At 46.0% G+C, this 14,342-nt stretch overlaps 1 protein-coding gene across 18 annotated transcripts in view; it reads left to right on the forward strand.

The window, feature by feature from the left end:
* Positions 1-14,179, forward strand: part of LOC310833951 (semaphorin-4A-like) — a 76,258-nt gene extending 62,079 nt beyond the window's left edge. For all 18 annotated transcript variants that reach the window (XM_083717166.1, XM_083717159.1, XM_083717154.1 and 15 more), the window contains 7 exons: positions 975-1,144; positions 1,781-1,931; positions 3,659-3,848; positions 4,884-4,999; positions 5,157-5,314; positions 8,256-8,374; positions 9,313-14,179. In XM_083717166.1, the coding sequence (XP_083573292.1) occupies positions 975-1,144; positions 1,781-1,931; positions 3,659-3,848; positions 4,884-4,999; positions 5,157-5,314; positions 8,256-8,374; positions 9,313-9,983 (1,575 nt within the window). In that variant the 3' untranslated portion in view covers positions 9,984-14,179. The remainder of the gene's footprint in view (positions 1-974; positions 1,145-1,780; positions 1,932-3,658; positions 3,849-4,883; positions 5,000-5,156; positions 5,315-8,255; positions 8,375-9,312) is intronic.
* The last annotated feature ends 163 nt before the right edge of the window (positions 14,180-14,342 follow it).

Below are 14,342 nucleotides of genomic sequence, written 5' to 3' on the forward strand. Positions count from 1 at the left end.
ACATAATGAATGGCTTATTAAACATTGTTATAACGTTTCTCTTTTACATTGCAATGAATGTAACTTCACAATTTACATAACTTACACTAAACAGCAGACAGCAAGATGAATAACATAGTAGTTGGTGAAATCTGAACTGCAGTGGAAAGGAAGCAGCGCTGATTGTGACAAAATGCAGTTTGGAGGGGAAATCGCTGCTTTTTTACATCCCAACTCCAGCATCTTGCTTTTTCTCTCAGTGGTCAACCAGACTCCTCTGGGAAGGGAACAGCTAGGGACTGAACCTGAGACCTGGCTCCAGATCATAGGTGGCAAACTTCACACAGGCACGACGAACAACTTTTCAAGTGTGTATTATAAATAGTTAAATAAATGGGAATAAAAGTCACATTGCACATCCTCAGTGTGAGGACTAAGCATATGCTTTTACCACTGTTGTTTAATACATCGTGATTCAGGTTTCATTATACAATCAAGGCCAAAATCCAGAGACAAATGTGCAATATTGCATAAAACAATAAAACAAAGCAAACAGTAACATTGACAGGATTAATACAGACAACCAGCAATCTGATTATCCCAACAGAGCCACCAGACAATTCAGGGGCTACTTAGGGACCTGAGGGTAAAGGGGAGGTTAATAATAATAATAATCTGTTCCGGAAGACCGTTCGACTTATGAAATGTTCGAAAACCAAGGTGCAGAGGGCTGTCTGCAAAGTCAATGAAGAAAATTGGAAAAAAACTCAGCAGAAACCATTGGACTTCTGAGGCGCGTTTGAAAACGGAAGCACTTACTTCCGGGTTTCGCCATTTGGAAACTGAAACATTCGGCTTCCGAGATGTTCAGCAACCAAGATACCACTGTCTATTCCTTCAGTTGGTCTGCTATCAGGCCAACAGTGAGTAAGTGAGGAAGGGGTTAAATTGTCTCCCTGGTTTGTTAGTGATGCTTGCTTTTCCATCCTCCCTAGAATGATGTTGGAGGAGACAAGGTATTGCAGAGGAAATGGACCACATTTCTGAAAGCTCAGCTGTCTTGCACCCAGCAGGGGCAGTTCCCTTACACCGTCATCCAACACATGTTTGCCCTCCCACAGCCAGGAGGTGGTGCTGATTTCTACGGTGTCTTCGGTTCTCAGTGGTAAGGCTGTGAGGGTCTTAGTCTTAGTGGGGGTGGGGGAGAAGTTTGGGTTGGTCTGCATTTTAACGGGAACCTCCCTAATCTGCACTTCCCCAAACATTAAATAAAACATTAAATTGGTATCTGAAGAAGTGTGCATGCACATGAAAGTTTATACCCAGAACAAACTTAGTTGGTCTCTAAGGTGCTACTGGACAATTTTTCAATTTTTCTGTTTATTAAATTAATTGAAACACAACTATCCTTCGAAACTTGCGCTTCTCTGAATTTTGCAATTTAGTTCTCCAGCCCCAAATTGCAGATCTTATTGACAGCAAGAAGCCAAAAGGAATTATATTAGGCAAAATTGTTTATAAAAAAAATGTGTGTCAGGAGAAATGCACACTAAAATGCTGACAAATGTTTGTACAGACCTTTTTAGAAAACTATAATAAGGCAAACTGATGTGGAAATGCAGCAAACTTAAATTGAGATTGGAAAAATGAGAAACTGAGAAAAGTTGAAATTGACAGATCACCCACTCTTACCTCAGAATTCATTTTTGGTCTAGCATTGTGCTAATTGGAGATAAATAAATGTGCCTCAGAGAATATGCAAAATTCTAGTGGGGCAACTACCTTGTATATTTCTTTGCAGGCAGGCAGGAAATCTTGGGAGCTCAGCAGTGTGTGCCTTCAGGCACGATGCTATCAAAAAAGCCTTTGATGGGAAATACAAAGAGTTGAACAAGGACTGTTCCCGATGGATGACCTACAATGGCCAGGCCATGAACCCTCGTCCTGGCAGTGTATGTATTGCTCCTAGCATTCTCCTTGCATTGAAGCCAGGGTCTGCCTTGCCCTCTTCTTAATCAAGTTTGATATAAACTTTCCTGCCTTTAAATATAGTTCTTGCACCAAATTGAACAGGCCCTAGAAAGGCAGCCATAACTCCTTGGTAAACTGAAGAGGCAACTGTTCCCCAGGTTGGAATGGATGTTCTTCCCATCAGCAATACTCCTGGGCCAAATCCAGTGGTTTATCCAAAACAAATCATGTAGCTAAAAAGGGCAATACGTGAGCCATGTTGTCTTAAGGATTCTTGTCCCCTCTGTACCTTTCTCTCTGCCTCTCAGTGCTTGGGCTGGTGGTAACATGGCAAAAGGTGTTATGTATCCAGCATGCCTGGAATTTTGCTGCCATAAAATGGTTTGCACTGTTGGTCACGAGTTCACCTGGAGATGATGTTCAGTTGTGCAACAATGTCAAAGTAATGTCAGGCGAGGAGAATATCTCACTGTACTTGGAATAGTGCTGATGCCAACTGAATAGTGGTGACCTCCCAGTTCACCTAGATCAGCTGTGGACCTTTTCCAAGGTCTATCAAGATCAGGGTGTAGAGACGAAAGGTTCCTTCCATGATGTTGATCTATTTCTTCTGCAGTAGTCACAGGCTAAGATTTTATTCCTTCTGTTGTCCTGCCCAGTTCCAGCCCTTTTCTCTCTTATGGCATTTGGTCAGCTGTAGGTGTCCTTTGGAGGGTCCCCAAAGCTTTCGATTCAGAACACAGAGCAATTCAAGCCTCTATATGTCCTTCCAACTCCCAGCACCTTCCAGATTCACAGACACTTTAGCCCTGGCTGTCATCTTCATAACTACAAGATCATGTCACCCCTAGCCAAGTGAAGGGGTGGGGAAAACCCACTCAGTTGTTTCTGTGACAAAACACCAACATATTTGCACATGCAGATAAGCTACTTGGCCAGGGTATATTGTCTTAACCAAGAGACTGGATTGACCAGTTCAGCAGGTTCACTCTGCTATATTCTAAGCTCCCCATTACTAAATCACAGGCTTGGTGGGACCCACAGATATAATCCAGAGCAACCCCACAAACCTACAACAATATTTTAATTATTACAGAAAGAACTAAGTGGTGCTCCTGGTCACTCTGTTGGCTTTTTGCAGCACCATAGCTCAGGGCCAGCTTTGCCTGGAAAAAGGCCCCACATTCAATCTCTGACATCTCCAGGCAAGGCTGGAAAAGAACCCTGCCTGATTCTCTGGCTGCAAGTGGCTGCAAGTCAGTATAGATCTGGGGTAGCTGACGTGATGCTCTCCAGAAGTCATTGGATGACAGCTTCCAACATCGCAAACCATTGGCCATTCTGAGGGCAGCAGCTCAGTACAGGGGTACCTTGGTTCTTGAACTTAATCCGTTCTGGGAGTCTGTTTGACTCCCAAAGCCATTCGACAACCAAGGCACGGCTTCCGGTTGGCTGCAGGAGCTTCCTGCACTCACTCGGAAGCCATGGAAGCCGCATCGGACATTCGGCTTCCGAAAACATTCGCAAACCAGAACACTTATTTCTGGGTTTGCGGCATTTGGGAGCCGATGTGTTCAGGAGCCAAACCTTTCGGGTACCGAGATACCACTGTATAATTTTACAGTAAAAAGCTAGAAGAACCAATCGTCTGATTCAGTCAAAGGCAGCTTCCTGTCCTTTATAATGTTTGAGCTTCTTCTCCGTGCAGTGCTCTGTCGGCCCGTCTTCAGACAAAGCTCTGACGTTCATGAAAGACCACTACCTGATGGATGAGAAGATTGAGCCGACCCATAACCAACCTCTGCTGGTGAAGCAAAACGTTAAATACACCCGGATTGTGGTGCACCAAACTCAGAACAGCTTGGGACATCCCTACAACGTGATGTTTCTTGGGACAGGTATGGGTGGTTGTTGTTTGCTTTGGTGGTAGAAATTGAGCTAATTGCTTTGTCACCTCATTATTCCCTTTGACCCAACAAGGGCTGCAACATTTAACCAACTGATGAGCTGAACAGCATTGATTGCAAGCATTTTGATTAATAATAATAATAATAATAATAATAATAATAATAATAATAATGTTTTATTTATACCCTGCCCATCTGGCTGGGTTTCCCCAGCCACTATGAGTAGCTTCCAACAGAATATTAAACAGAATAAAACTTCAAGCATTAACAACTTCCCTAAACAAGGCTGCCTTCAGATGTCTTCTAAAAGTCAGATAGTTTATTTCCTTGACATCTGGTGGGAGGGCATTCCACAGGGTGGGCGCCACCACTCCCAGAAGCTAGCTGTCCATCGTGTCAAAGGTCACCAGATAATGTGCTAAAGGTTCATAGAATCATAGAAGTGCAGAGTTGGAAGGGACTGAAAGGGTCTTCTAGTCCAACCCCCTGCGGTATAGGAACCACAACCTTCTCCCCTGAGAAGCTGGGAAAGCTGATGGTGGGATTGCAGATGCCTTTGTCCATCTTTCCAAGCCTCACCCATCTTAGCTCTTTCTGCTTAGGGCCTAATTTCCCCTTGAAGTCAGGAGGGGCAGCATGAGAGAACAGCCCCCCACCATGGCTTACTTTCTGTCAGTCAACAGAAAGGCAACCCCCTGCCACACAGTTAGGGCTCTGAAAGTGGAAGTGAATCTCATGTATGAGGGAGGGTGGACTGCAAGAGGGAAAGAGGTCAGTTCCCCTCACCCACATGCATGGGCGTAGCCAAGATTTTTGTGGGGGGAGGTTCAGGCCCTTTCTTAGGGGGGAACAGAATCTCAGTTAACTATGTAGGGGGCAGCTGCCCCTCCCCACCCCCCACCCGTTGGCTACAACTATTCCTACATGCCCCTTTGGGGGACACAGAGCCCTTGATGGGGGCAGGCCTGCATTTTAACAAACCCTTCTGCCAGCACTATGTCTCACTTGATACTTTGTCTTCCACAGACAAAGGTGCCCTTCACAAAGCCGTGGTCGTCGGCACCGAGGCTCACATAATTGAGGAGATCCAGCTGTTTGAGAAGCCAGAGGCGGTCCAAAACCTGCTGCTCTCCCCTGAAAAGGTGGGCATCCTTTCTTGCATAGGATTGGGGCAACATACTTTTAAGGGGCTGTATCTCATTAAAAAAACCGCAGACATCCATCTCATAGCTACACAAAGAGAGAAACAAGAATAAGAATGATAATGACCATGGTCTTCCTCTGCCTGTGCCTTCTTAGGGGATTCTGTATGTGGGCTATTCCACGGGAGTCCTCCAAGTGCCCTTGGCAAACTGCAGCATCTACACAACCTGTGCCAACTGTGTTTTAGCGCGAGATCCTTACTGCGGCTGGGATGGGCAGAAGTGCCGAGATATCTGGGGTGCTACAGAGAACTTGTGAGTATTTGCAGTATCCCTCAGGGATTGTCGCATTAAAAATATAACAGGGCCCCCAAATACGTGCATGATAACTGACACAATCCAGTCATGATATCATAATGTGGTGTTAGCAGTCCCTTCCTAGCTTATGCTGTGCTAAATTTCACATCTGTAGTGTGAAAGAAGCCCGTAGCTTCATGGAACCTCTGTGTCCAGAGGCAGTCCATCACTGAATACCAGATGCTAGGAACCAACAGCAGGGAACTTCCTTACTTGGAAGCTTCCTAGAAGCATCTGATTGGCTGCTGTGAGAAATGTGATACTGGGGTAGACGAACTGAAATATACTCAGAGTCGAGTGTGGATTTCATGCTCTTTATTCAGCTCATAGTAGTAAGGAATGGCAGTTCCCCCAAAATGTCTGCTTTATATACACAATGGGCCCCACGTGATTGGCTAATTCCGGGATTCTCCTGTAGGCCAGTCAGGTTGTAGATTCACTTTCACCTGGAGTTGGATTGGGTGGCTCCTGCGGACCAATCAGACTGCTGCATTCTGGATCCTATTGTTCTAGGACCAATCAGACTGCTGCATTCTGAATCCTATTGTTCTAGGACCAATAAGACTGCTACATTTTGGATCCTGTTCACTCAGTACATAACAAGGACCCAACTCAGTCTGATACAACATGGCTCAACTTAATTGCTCCCTAAATGCTCATGATGTTGTGGTGGCACTAGAGTCTGCGATTTTGGGTTGTGGTGCTCCTTTTGTGAAGCATCCCAGATATAGGTTAATACCCTCTCATTCCCCCCTGCCCACCTCTCCTCGTTATTTATTTATTTTTCTTAGGTTTATACCCCCACATTTCTTCTGTCATGGAACCCAAGGTGGTGAGCATGTGGTTACGGAGAATACTTGCCTTGCATGTAGAAAGTTTCAAATTCAATCCTTAACATCTCCAGGTAGGACAGGGATAAAACTCCCTGTCTGAAGCCCTGGGAAGTCGCTGCCCAAATCAGTGCAGACATTACTGAACCAGTAATAACAATATAATCATAATCATAATTTATTACTTATACACCACCCATCTGACTGGGTTGCTCTGGCCACACTGGGCAGCTTCCAACAAAAATACAGTGCGGAGGGGATCAAATATTAAAAGCCTCCTGAAACAGGGCTGCCTTCAGATGTCTATGGAAAGTTATATGATTATTTAACTTCTTGACATCTGATGGGAGGACGTTCCACAGGGAGGGTGCCACTACTGAGAATGCCCTCTGCCTGGTTCCCTGTAACTTCATGTCTCGCAGTGAGGGAACTGCTAGAAGTGCCCTTGGAGCTGGATCTCTGTTCCTTGCCTAGACAGCGGGGGTGGAGACTCTCCTTCATATATACAGGGCTGAGGCCATTTAGGGCTTTAAAGGTCAGCACCAACACTTTGAATTGTGCTCGGAAGCATACTGGGAGCCAATGTAATTATTTTAGGAGCCGTGTTACGTGGCCTGGTGGCTGCTCCCAGTCACTAGTCTGGCAGCCGCATTCTGGATTAGTTTTAGTTTCTGAGTCACCTTCAAAGGTGGCCATATATAGAGCACACTGCAGCAATCCAGTCAGGAGATAACCAGAGCATGTACCACTTTGGCAAGACAGTACCCAGGAAGGTGGCGTCTCATCCAGCGTATAAGATAGAATTGGTAGACAGATGGACTAAAGGTCTGCATAAAGGAGCTTTCTATGTTTGTATGGGTTATAGGCGCTCACCTATCCAGGTACTGTCCAGACCTGTCCCACACCTGCTTCAGCAAGGTGGCATGAACCTTCTCTCTCTCTATCTCTCTCTGAAATAAAATGCAAATTTTGAGAGGAGAAGTCTGTCGACTGCTGTAACCCACAAGAGTTACTTGGGCTCTCCATGGACAGTCGTACCAAATGCCATGTGCTGAAGACAAAATGCAGGGCTTCGTGCTCCATCTGTAGGTTTCTTGGAGGCCTCTGGTTGGCCACAACAGAAAACACTGAATTGGTCTGCTTAGTAGGGATGAGGGAGAAATGTGGCTTGATTCAAAACACTTTTTAAATGAGAATCTATCTAATACATGCTTGCCTAATACATGTGAACTGAAATGCACGTATCTTTCAAGATTCACGCTTCTCCAGATTTTGCTATGCAGTTCTCCAGCCAAAACATGCTTACAAGAATAAAGCCTTCTAATAGTGAAAAGAATGTGCTAGAATGCATTAAATTAGGGAAATTACTGCAAAAAAATGCATGTACTAGGCAAAATCGCATGCACATGAAAATTAGTATGAGTTATCATGTAGACTTGTGAGAGGAAATTGCTATCTGTTTTTTAAAAATTATTTATGCTTTTCCGGTTTATACATTTCACTAATTTTACAATCATTTTAACATTTCAAAACTTGACTTCATCCCCCCTCTTTCTGTGGTTCCTTAAATTTATTTTTAATATCTTCTGCATATCCAAATTAACTTAATTTGCTGATTTATTCATCTGCTTTAAATATATACTCTTCTAAAACTGCAGGTTATTACATTAATCCTGCCAATGTTCTTATCTGTTTACAATTTATCTGTAAATATTCAATAAACCATTTCCATTCTTTTATTAAAAGTTTGTTATCTTGATTTCTTATTCTTCTGGTAAGTTTCGCCATTTCTGCATATTCCAACAGTTTTTTGTATTCATTCTTCCTTTGCTGGGACTTCTTTCCATTTTTGGGCGAGTAACATTCTTGCCGCTGTAGTAGCTTTCATGAATAAGTTTCTATACATTTTAGGTAGTTCTGTCCCTATAATTCCCAAAAGAATCTCAATTGGGGAATTTGCAATCTGATGTGGAAATGGGGAAAACTGAATTTAAAATGGTTACGATTTGTCCTTCCCCGCTTCTTAGCACAACCCAGTTCTTACTTTCCTGTCTTCTCTTTGTTCCTAGGAATGACTTGGTGCAGAATATCGAGACAGGGAAGCCGGATCCTGGGTGCCAGCCCAAGAGCGGAATTGGAAGAGCCATACCAAGGACTCGGAATGGCCCTGAAAGCGGTTTGCTAACAAGTTTAGTATGAGCCTTGCAGAGTTTGATTGATTGGCGAAGGTTCTTCCCCTGTTCGGAAACAAAAGGCCTTGTACTTCCCAAGGCTGTTTGTTGCTTTGCGAAAGCAATGCATTTGAAAGCAAGATGCCCGTTTGCTAAAGCCGCACACAAGTTTCGTTTGGGAAGACCATCCAAGAAAATGATAGGGGAGGGGAATGTGTGTTAGGAATCTCAATGGCTGTGGTCGACTATCTTTGCAACCTCTGCTGCTCCTAAGGATTTTAGATTCATTTCAAGCAGGAAGGAGAAATTTGCTAGACTATGTTGGGGGCAGTGATCTGTCTATGGCAGAAGGGTAGGAGAGGGTTTGGGGTAGCAAACTGTCATGCGCACCCATGTTCACTGTGTTCTCCAGCTGCCTTGGGACAGTCCCTGGTTGTTGTTCTTATTTTATCTTTAAGGGAGATTTTGGTAATGGTTTTTTAAAAAAGAAAAACTTAGCGTGTCCACAGTGTGTGCTCCATCAGATTCCAGCTCCCTCCCCTCCGAGGTGAATCTTTTGAGCAAATTCAGCTAGCCAGTCCTGCTAGCAGAAGCCTGTGCAACAGGGATCTCCTCCCACCCACTGCACCCCCCAAAAAAATTGGCTGGAGGGGTCAGGAGGAGAGAGGAGATTGTTGCATCAGGCAAACAGAAACATTGGTGCTGATGGAGCAATCCCTTAGAGCTATGTTTAACGGCGTGAGATGCAGCTGTGTGCACTAGTGCGCATGCAAACCAATGCATGTGCATGAACGCCAGAGTGTCCAGCAACATGTAGCCAGCCATCAAGCCCACATGGTGACTCTTGAAATGCGAACAGGGATGCTATAAGTACAAATGATGCATCCGTATTTTTTATCTATGAAATGGTGGAAGGCATGAATCACAGCTTCGTTTCTCTTCCTATAAATTTCAGTTATGACCGCTTCGTTCAACACCATGGTGAGGCTGCCCTGCCCACAGGCTTCCGCTCTGGCCAACTACTCGTGGAACTACCCAGACAGGAAGATTCCGGACAGGCTGATCCTAGAGGACGACAAGGCCCTAGTCATCATCGTGCACGAGGAGACGTTGGGTCTCTATGAGTGTTGGGCCAGCGAGAACGGCTACCAGCAATCTGTGGCACGCTACCACGTGAGGACCCATGACTCCCCTGCCAGGGTGGACGGAGCCCGCGAATCGCATGCTGATGGAGAGCCAGTAGGGGAGTATCGCTCCTACTGGGTCCAGTTTGTCACTGTGACAGTGCTGCTGTCAATGACCTTGGCCGTTGTGGTAGCATTGGCCTTTTTCTCCTACCACGACAAGCTGAAAGCGAGGAGCAAAGTGCAGGGCTGCAGCAGCCTCCCTGATGCCAGTAAGGCCTCTGGGCAAGAGAAGGTCCCTCTCAACAGCAGCCAGATCCCCCCGCAAAGCAGCGAATACCAGATGCAGGGCCCTTGCCAGGAAGCTGCCGACAGCTCCAAAACCTGCTGCGTTGAAGTGGGGGGGCCCTTTCAGGACATTGATGCTGACAACAACCGCTTGGACTTGGGCTTGGCCAACGGGGACGACTCTAGAGCGGCCGTGGCAGCGGAGGGGATCTAGCCTGGCCTACCTTGTCCCCCGCCAGCTGTTGCCAGGAGCAACCGTTAGCGATTGCAGCAAATTCACACAGGCAACCTGACAAAAACAAAAAAACCAGAAGTCTTAGCACTACTGTGGTGCTCTTTTGAAACACCACCAGAAAACACAGAGTTACCTCTGATTTCAGTATTTCCCCCCTCCCCGTTTTCTGGTCTGTTCAATGCCACGTAAAACCCAGGGCTTAGTGTTGCACCGCTGGCTGAATCCCTGTCGTGCTTTCGTGTCCCCACCTCCATCCATCGGGTGCTGGGCCAGCATCCCCAAATGTTCACTCACTGCCAAATCCACAAACCTCTCTGTGAAGTGCTTACCAAAACCTAGAAGGCGGAGTCCCCTTGCTGACTCCTGGTCTCCAGAGCTGTTTGGTTTGGAGATGCGCAGGAGTGAAGGGCAGGTGTGGCAAGAAGTGGTTGGGTCAGGGCTGTTTGCTCCATGGAGAGGTAGCAGCCTGGATGTCATGCATCCTAGATGACAACCACAGAGAGAGAGGTTACAGAGGATGTTACTGAGAGGGTGGCAGTTCTTAAGGTTACGGCGATGCAAGACTGGGCTTCCTATGCAGAAGGGCAGCTCAGTGATCATCATGAGGCAGCTCTACAAAGTATGGTGGCACTGTTGGGGCCGCAGAATGGGGATACTGAGAGGACAGAGCCACAGGGCATTCTGTGCAAGGTTCCCAGGAGCAGAGGGGCCCTTGTGCGTTGTTGTGCCCAATGTGGTTCTCAGTTTTCCTTTGCGATTAAGCCAGGCCTGCCTCTGGCTTGCATTTGTGGATGAAGAGAGTGTGGCAGGTCTCCATTTTGCCTGCTTTAAATTAAAAAGGAAACAGAAGTGGGGAGGTGGGAGGTGTTTGGAAGGTCTTTCTGTGTCCTGCAAGGAGCGCTCAGGAGCAGAGGAAATAGCCTTACAGTGAGTCGGACCACTGGTCCGTCCTGCTCAGTAACACTGACTAGGGTATCAGAAGGGGTGCTCTCAATCCTATGCAGAGACGTCAGGGACTGAGCCTGGGACAGAATGGTCTGCCACTGAGCTGTGCCCTCTATAGCTTACCTAAGGAGTCTTTCTCCACACCTTGCGAAACCACTAGAGGCCCCTTTCACCTGTTTGTAGCAGGTCTGCGTGCTCTGCTCTATAATATACATACTTGCGTAGCTGGGCCATTGAAATTCTGTGCCAAAAAGCAAAAGGAAATCGAAGTTCGCTGCCACAATTTTCATCCTTTTTTTCTTTTAAAAAGGCACAGCATGTTTGCATAGGTTATGTTGGTTTTCTGGGTTGAGTGGGCCAGGAGTATTAGCTATGCAAGGCCTGAAGGGTGTCTCCCCACCCCTTGAAATCTTCCGCACATACCTACCCCCCTCCAGCTTCTACGATTTCCACAGGCATCACTCGCATACTTTTTCAGGCATGGCCTTTGCAACCATAAGGACTAGATTCTTGTCCCCCTTTCCAATTCCTAAAGCGAAACCTGTGAGTCTTTGAAAGATGGTCCCTGCCCTCGGCATACCAGGTTCTCTGCACGCCCAGCCCACGTTCTTCCAGAACTAGAGCATGCAACACATAAGAGCTACCCACATGTGGAGGCCATTTTAAATTGCTTGGGTAAAGCAGTGGGCTCCCTTGCAACATGGTGCTACAGGTGATGGGAATTGTAGTCCAACCACACTTGGAAGGCACCACATTGGCTATACCTACCCTGCAGCTTGGGCAACTTCCACCATCTTCTTTGCTGTGCTGTTGCACCAGTTGTCTGATTCCATGTGGGATACTCTCCTTACGGGAACAACTCCCCTGTAAGGCGGTTTTATTTTGACAGCCAATTGGTCCTCATGCTGATGCTTACTGTGAGAAGACTCATTTCTAACTCGTCCCCCTTTTCAGTTGCAAAGTGCTTTACATGCGTTTGGCTTCACAACCCTCCGTGAGGCAGGTCAGTATTATTCCTCTTCGCCATGTGGGCAGCAAAAGGAGTTTGCCCAACGCCCTGCACAGAGCCAAATCGCGTCTCCGCTTGACACAGGTGCCTTGGCTGACTTGGCAGAGGGATGCCTGAGGGGACTCCCCCTTCGCCATTTGCTTTTCTCCTCCTCCAAAGTCAGCCAGGAGTCTTGGCTCCTGGAACTGAGCCTACAGACAACTCCTTAGAAGTTTTTGTGCGCGCCCCCCCCCCCATATCTTTGTTTTCCCGTGTATGTTGCTCTGCTGACCTCTAGTGAGCAAAACTGCATTCACAGTCGTTTTCAAGCCTTCCTTTTGCTCCTACAACTTTCCTCTGTTGACCTATGTGCTCTGCTTGTGGACAGACCTTGGTTGCTGGAGGAAGGGAGGTGTGTGAAACAAAATTTGTCCCGAGTTCTAAGCCTGTCTTTACGGCCATTGCCTTGGGCATGCAAAACTACTTGCAGTATTTCTTGTTTTAGAATTGCATTGTTTTTGTTGGTCTAAAAGAAGAATTATTTGAATGAGAGACTTCCAAGGTCCAGTGATTCTGCTAGCGCGCTAATGCTCTGGACTCAGTGATGTGGACGTGCTTCGAAGAAAGACACATACGTTGCCACTGAAGGCTGTTTCATGTGTAGCAACCAACTGTACACTTTGGGGAGAGGAAAGGCTTGCTCCACGATGACCATACCTGCACGATTAATCTTTTAGCAAATAAAAGTCTTTGTCGTGTCCATGTTTTGCCTTTTTAGGTGTGTCTTTAAAACGTCTTTGGCCTGCACTGAAGAAAACATGATGTATGAAGAGGACCTGAGTTCGAATGGCGCGTTGTTTCTTCCAAGCAGCATCAGCAGCTATTGGCATGCCTTGTACACACCTTTCCTCTTTGTGTGTACATATATGTGTCTGTGTGTCTTTGTATGCAAGAGAGTGATGTTCTTAACTGTTGTGTTGGAGTGGCACCTCTCCCGAAAGAAGGGATAGGTGGGAAATCCTAGCCGGTACAGCTTCTCACCAGCTAATTAATTTAACTGTATATCAATTGATAATTGGCCATTGAGTTGTGGGGGGTGGGGGAAGCGAAATCTTTAAACGTATACTTAAAAAAAACAACAGGTACTGTCCTAAAAGTTTTAATGGGAGTGAAGTAGAATATAGGAGGAGACTTTTCCCAGAGGAAGGAATATTTTTATCGCTTAGTCTGTCCCCACAACTTCTCAGGTTTTTGCCTATTTATCCTTCCCTTCTGAAGAATAAGCAAAAGCACTCCCATGTTTGCAGAGCCATCAAATTGCGGAGTTGGAACCATCCACTCCAACCCCCTGCAGTGCAGGATATCACAGCTCCTTGCACACACCATACTGCTGCTGTGTACACACTATATACCTAGAATCCTGGGAACTGCAGTTTACACCTCAGAGAGCTACAATTCCCAGCGCTCTTAACTGCAGTTCCCAGGATTCATTGGGGGGGGGGGTTGGGTGTCCATTAAATGTCTGGTGTGTACACACCCGGTGGCAAGTTGAGAGAGTTGCTCATCACCAAATAAGGAGGATTTTTAAAGAGCTGCTTTTTCTTCCCATGCTCCTTGAGATCCAGATGATGCCCCCCCCTCCTCACCCCACAACAAAATTCATTTTACCAAGATTGGGGGGGGGGATTATGGCTCTATCAGCTGCTGTTAAGTTGGAGTGACTGAGGCTGGAGAGAGAGATAAAATTGTCAGTTGAAAAATCATTTCCTGTGGTAGCCTTTGCCTCATGCCTTCTGGATGTTTTGGACTCCCAGCTTCACGCTTTTCCTGGCTGGGGCTGATGGGAGTCAGAGTCTGAAATGGCCACTCTGTCAGGGGCTGGTTAGAGTCCAAAACATCTGAAAGGCACCAGGTAAGCAAAGGCTGGCATGCACAGGTACACATTTCTTCCCCAGTTGCCTCTGGTCAAACAGACTTTTGAAAACAGGAAAATAAAAATAATAAAACTATTTTCTGCTTGGCAGGAGCCAGAAATGGGGAGCACCTCAAGCAAGGACCCTCCCCTTTCAAATTGCTCTTCAGAAAAACACATAACCTCTCTCCGGCCTGATTTGATCTCCTCAATGGAGGAAAATGCATGTCCAACAGGGTGTTTTGTCTGTTGTTCATTGTGTTGTTTATAACTTGTTTTTTTAAATGTGTTTATATGTACTATTTTTATTAAAAAGTTTGATGCATTGTGGTATTAGTGGTTAATAACTCTTGATTATTGTATCAGATTCTCATCTTGGGGCAGATGTCAGAGGCAATACCTGAGTCAGAAGGCTCATTATCCATACTTGCCTTTCCTCTGCTTTTTCCAGGCACAATTTAAAGCTCCATATCTGAGTGCCCTTCTTTGTTCC

Source organism: Podarcis gaigeae, assembly GCF_964106915.1.
Source record: "Podarcis gaigeae genome assembly, chromosome: 16".
NCBI classification, from domain to species: Eukaryota; Metazoa; Chordata; class Lepidosauria; order Squamata; family Lacertidae; genus Podarcis; species Podarcis gaigeae.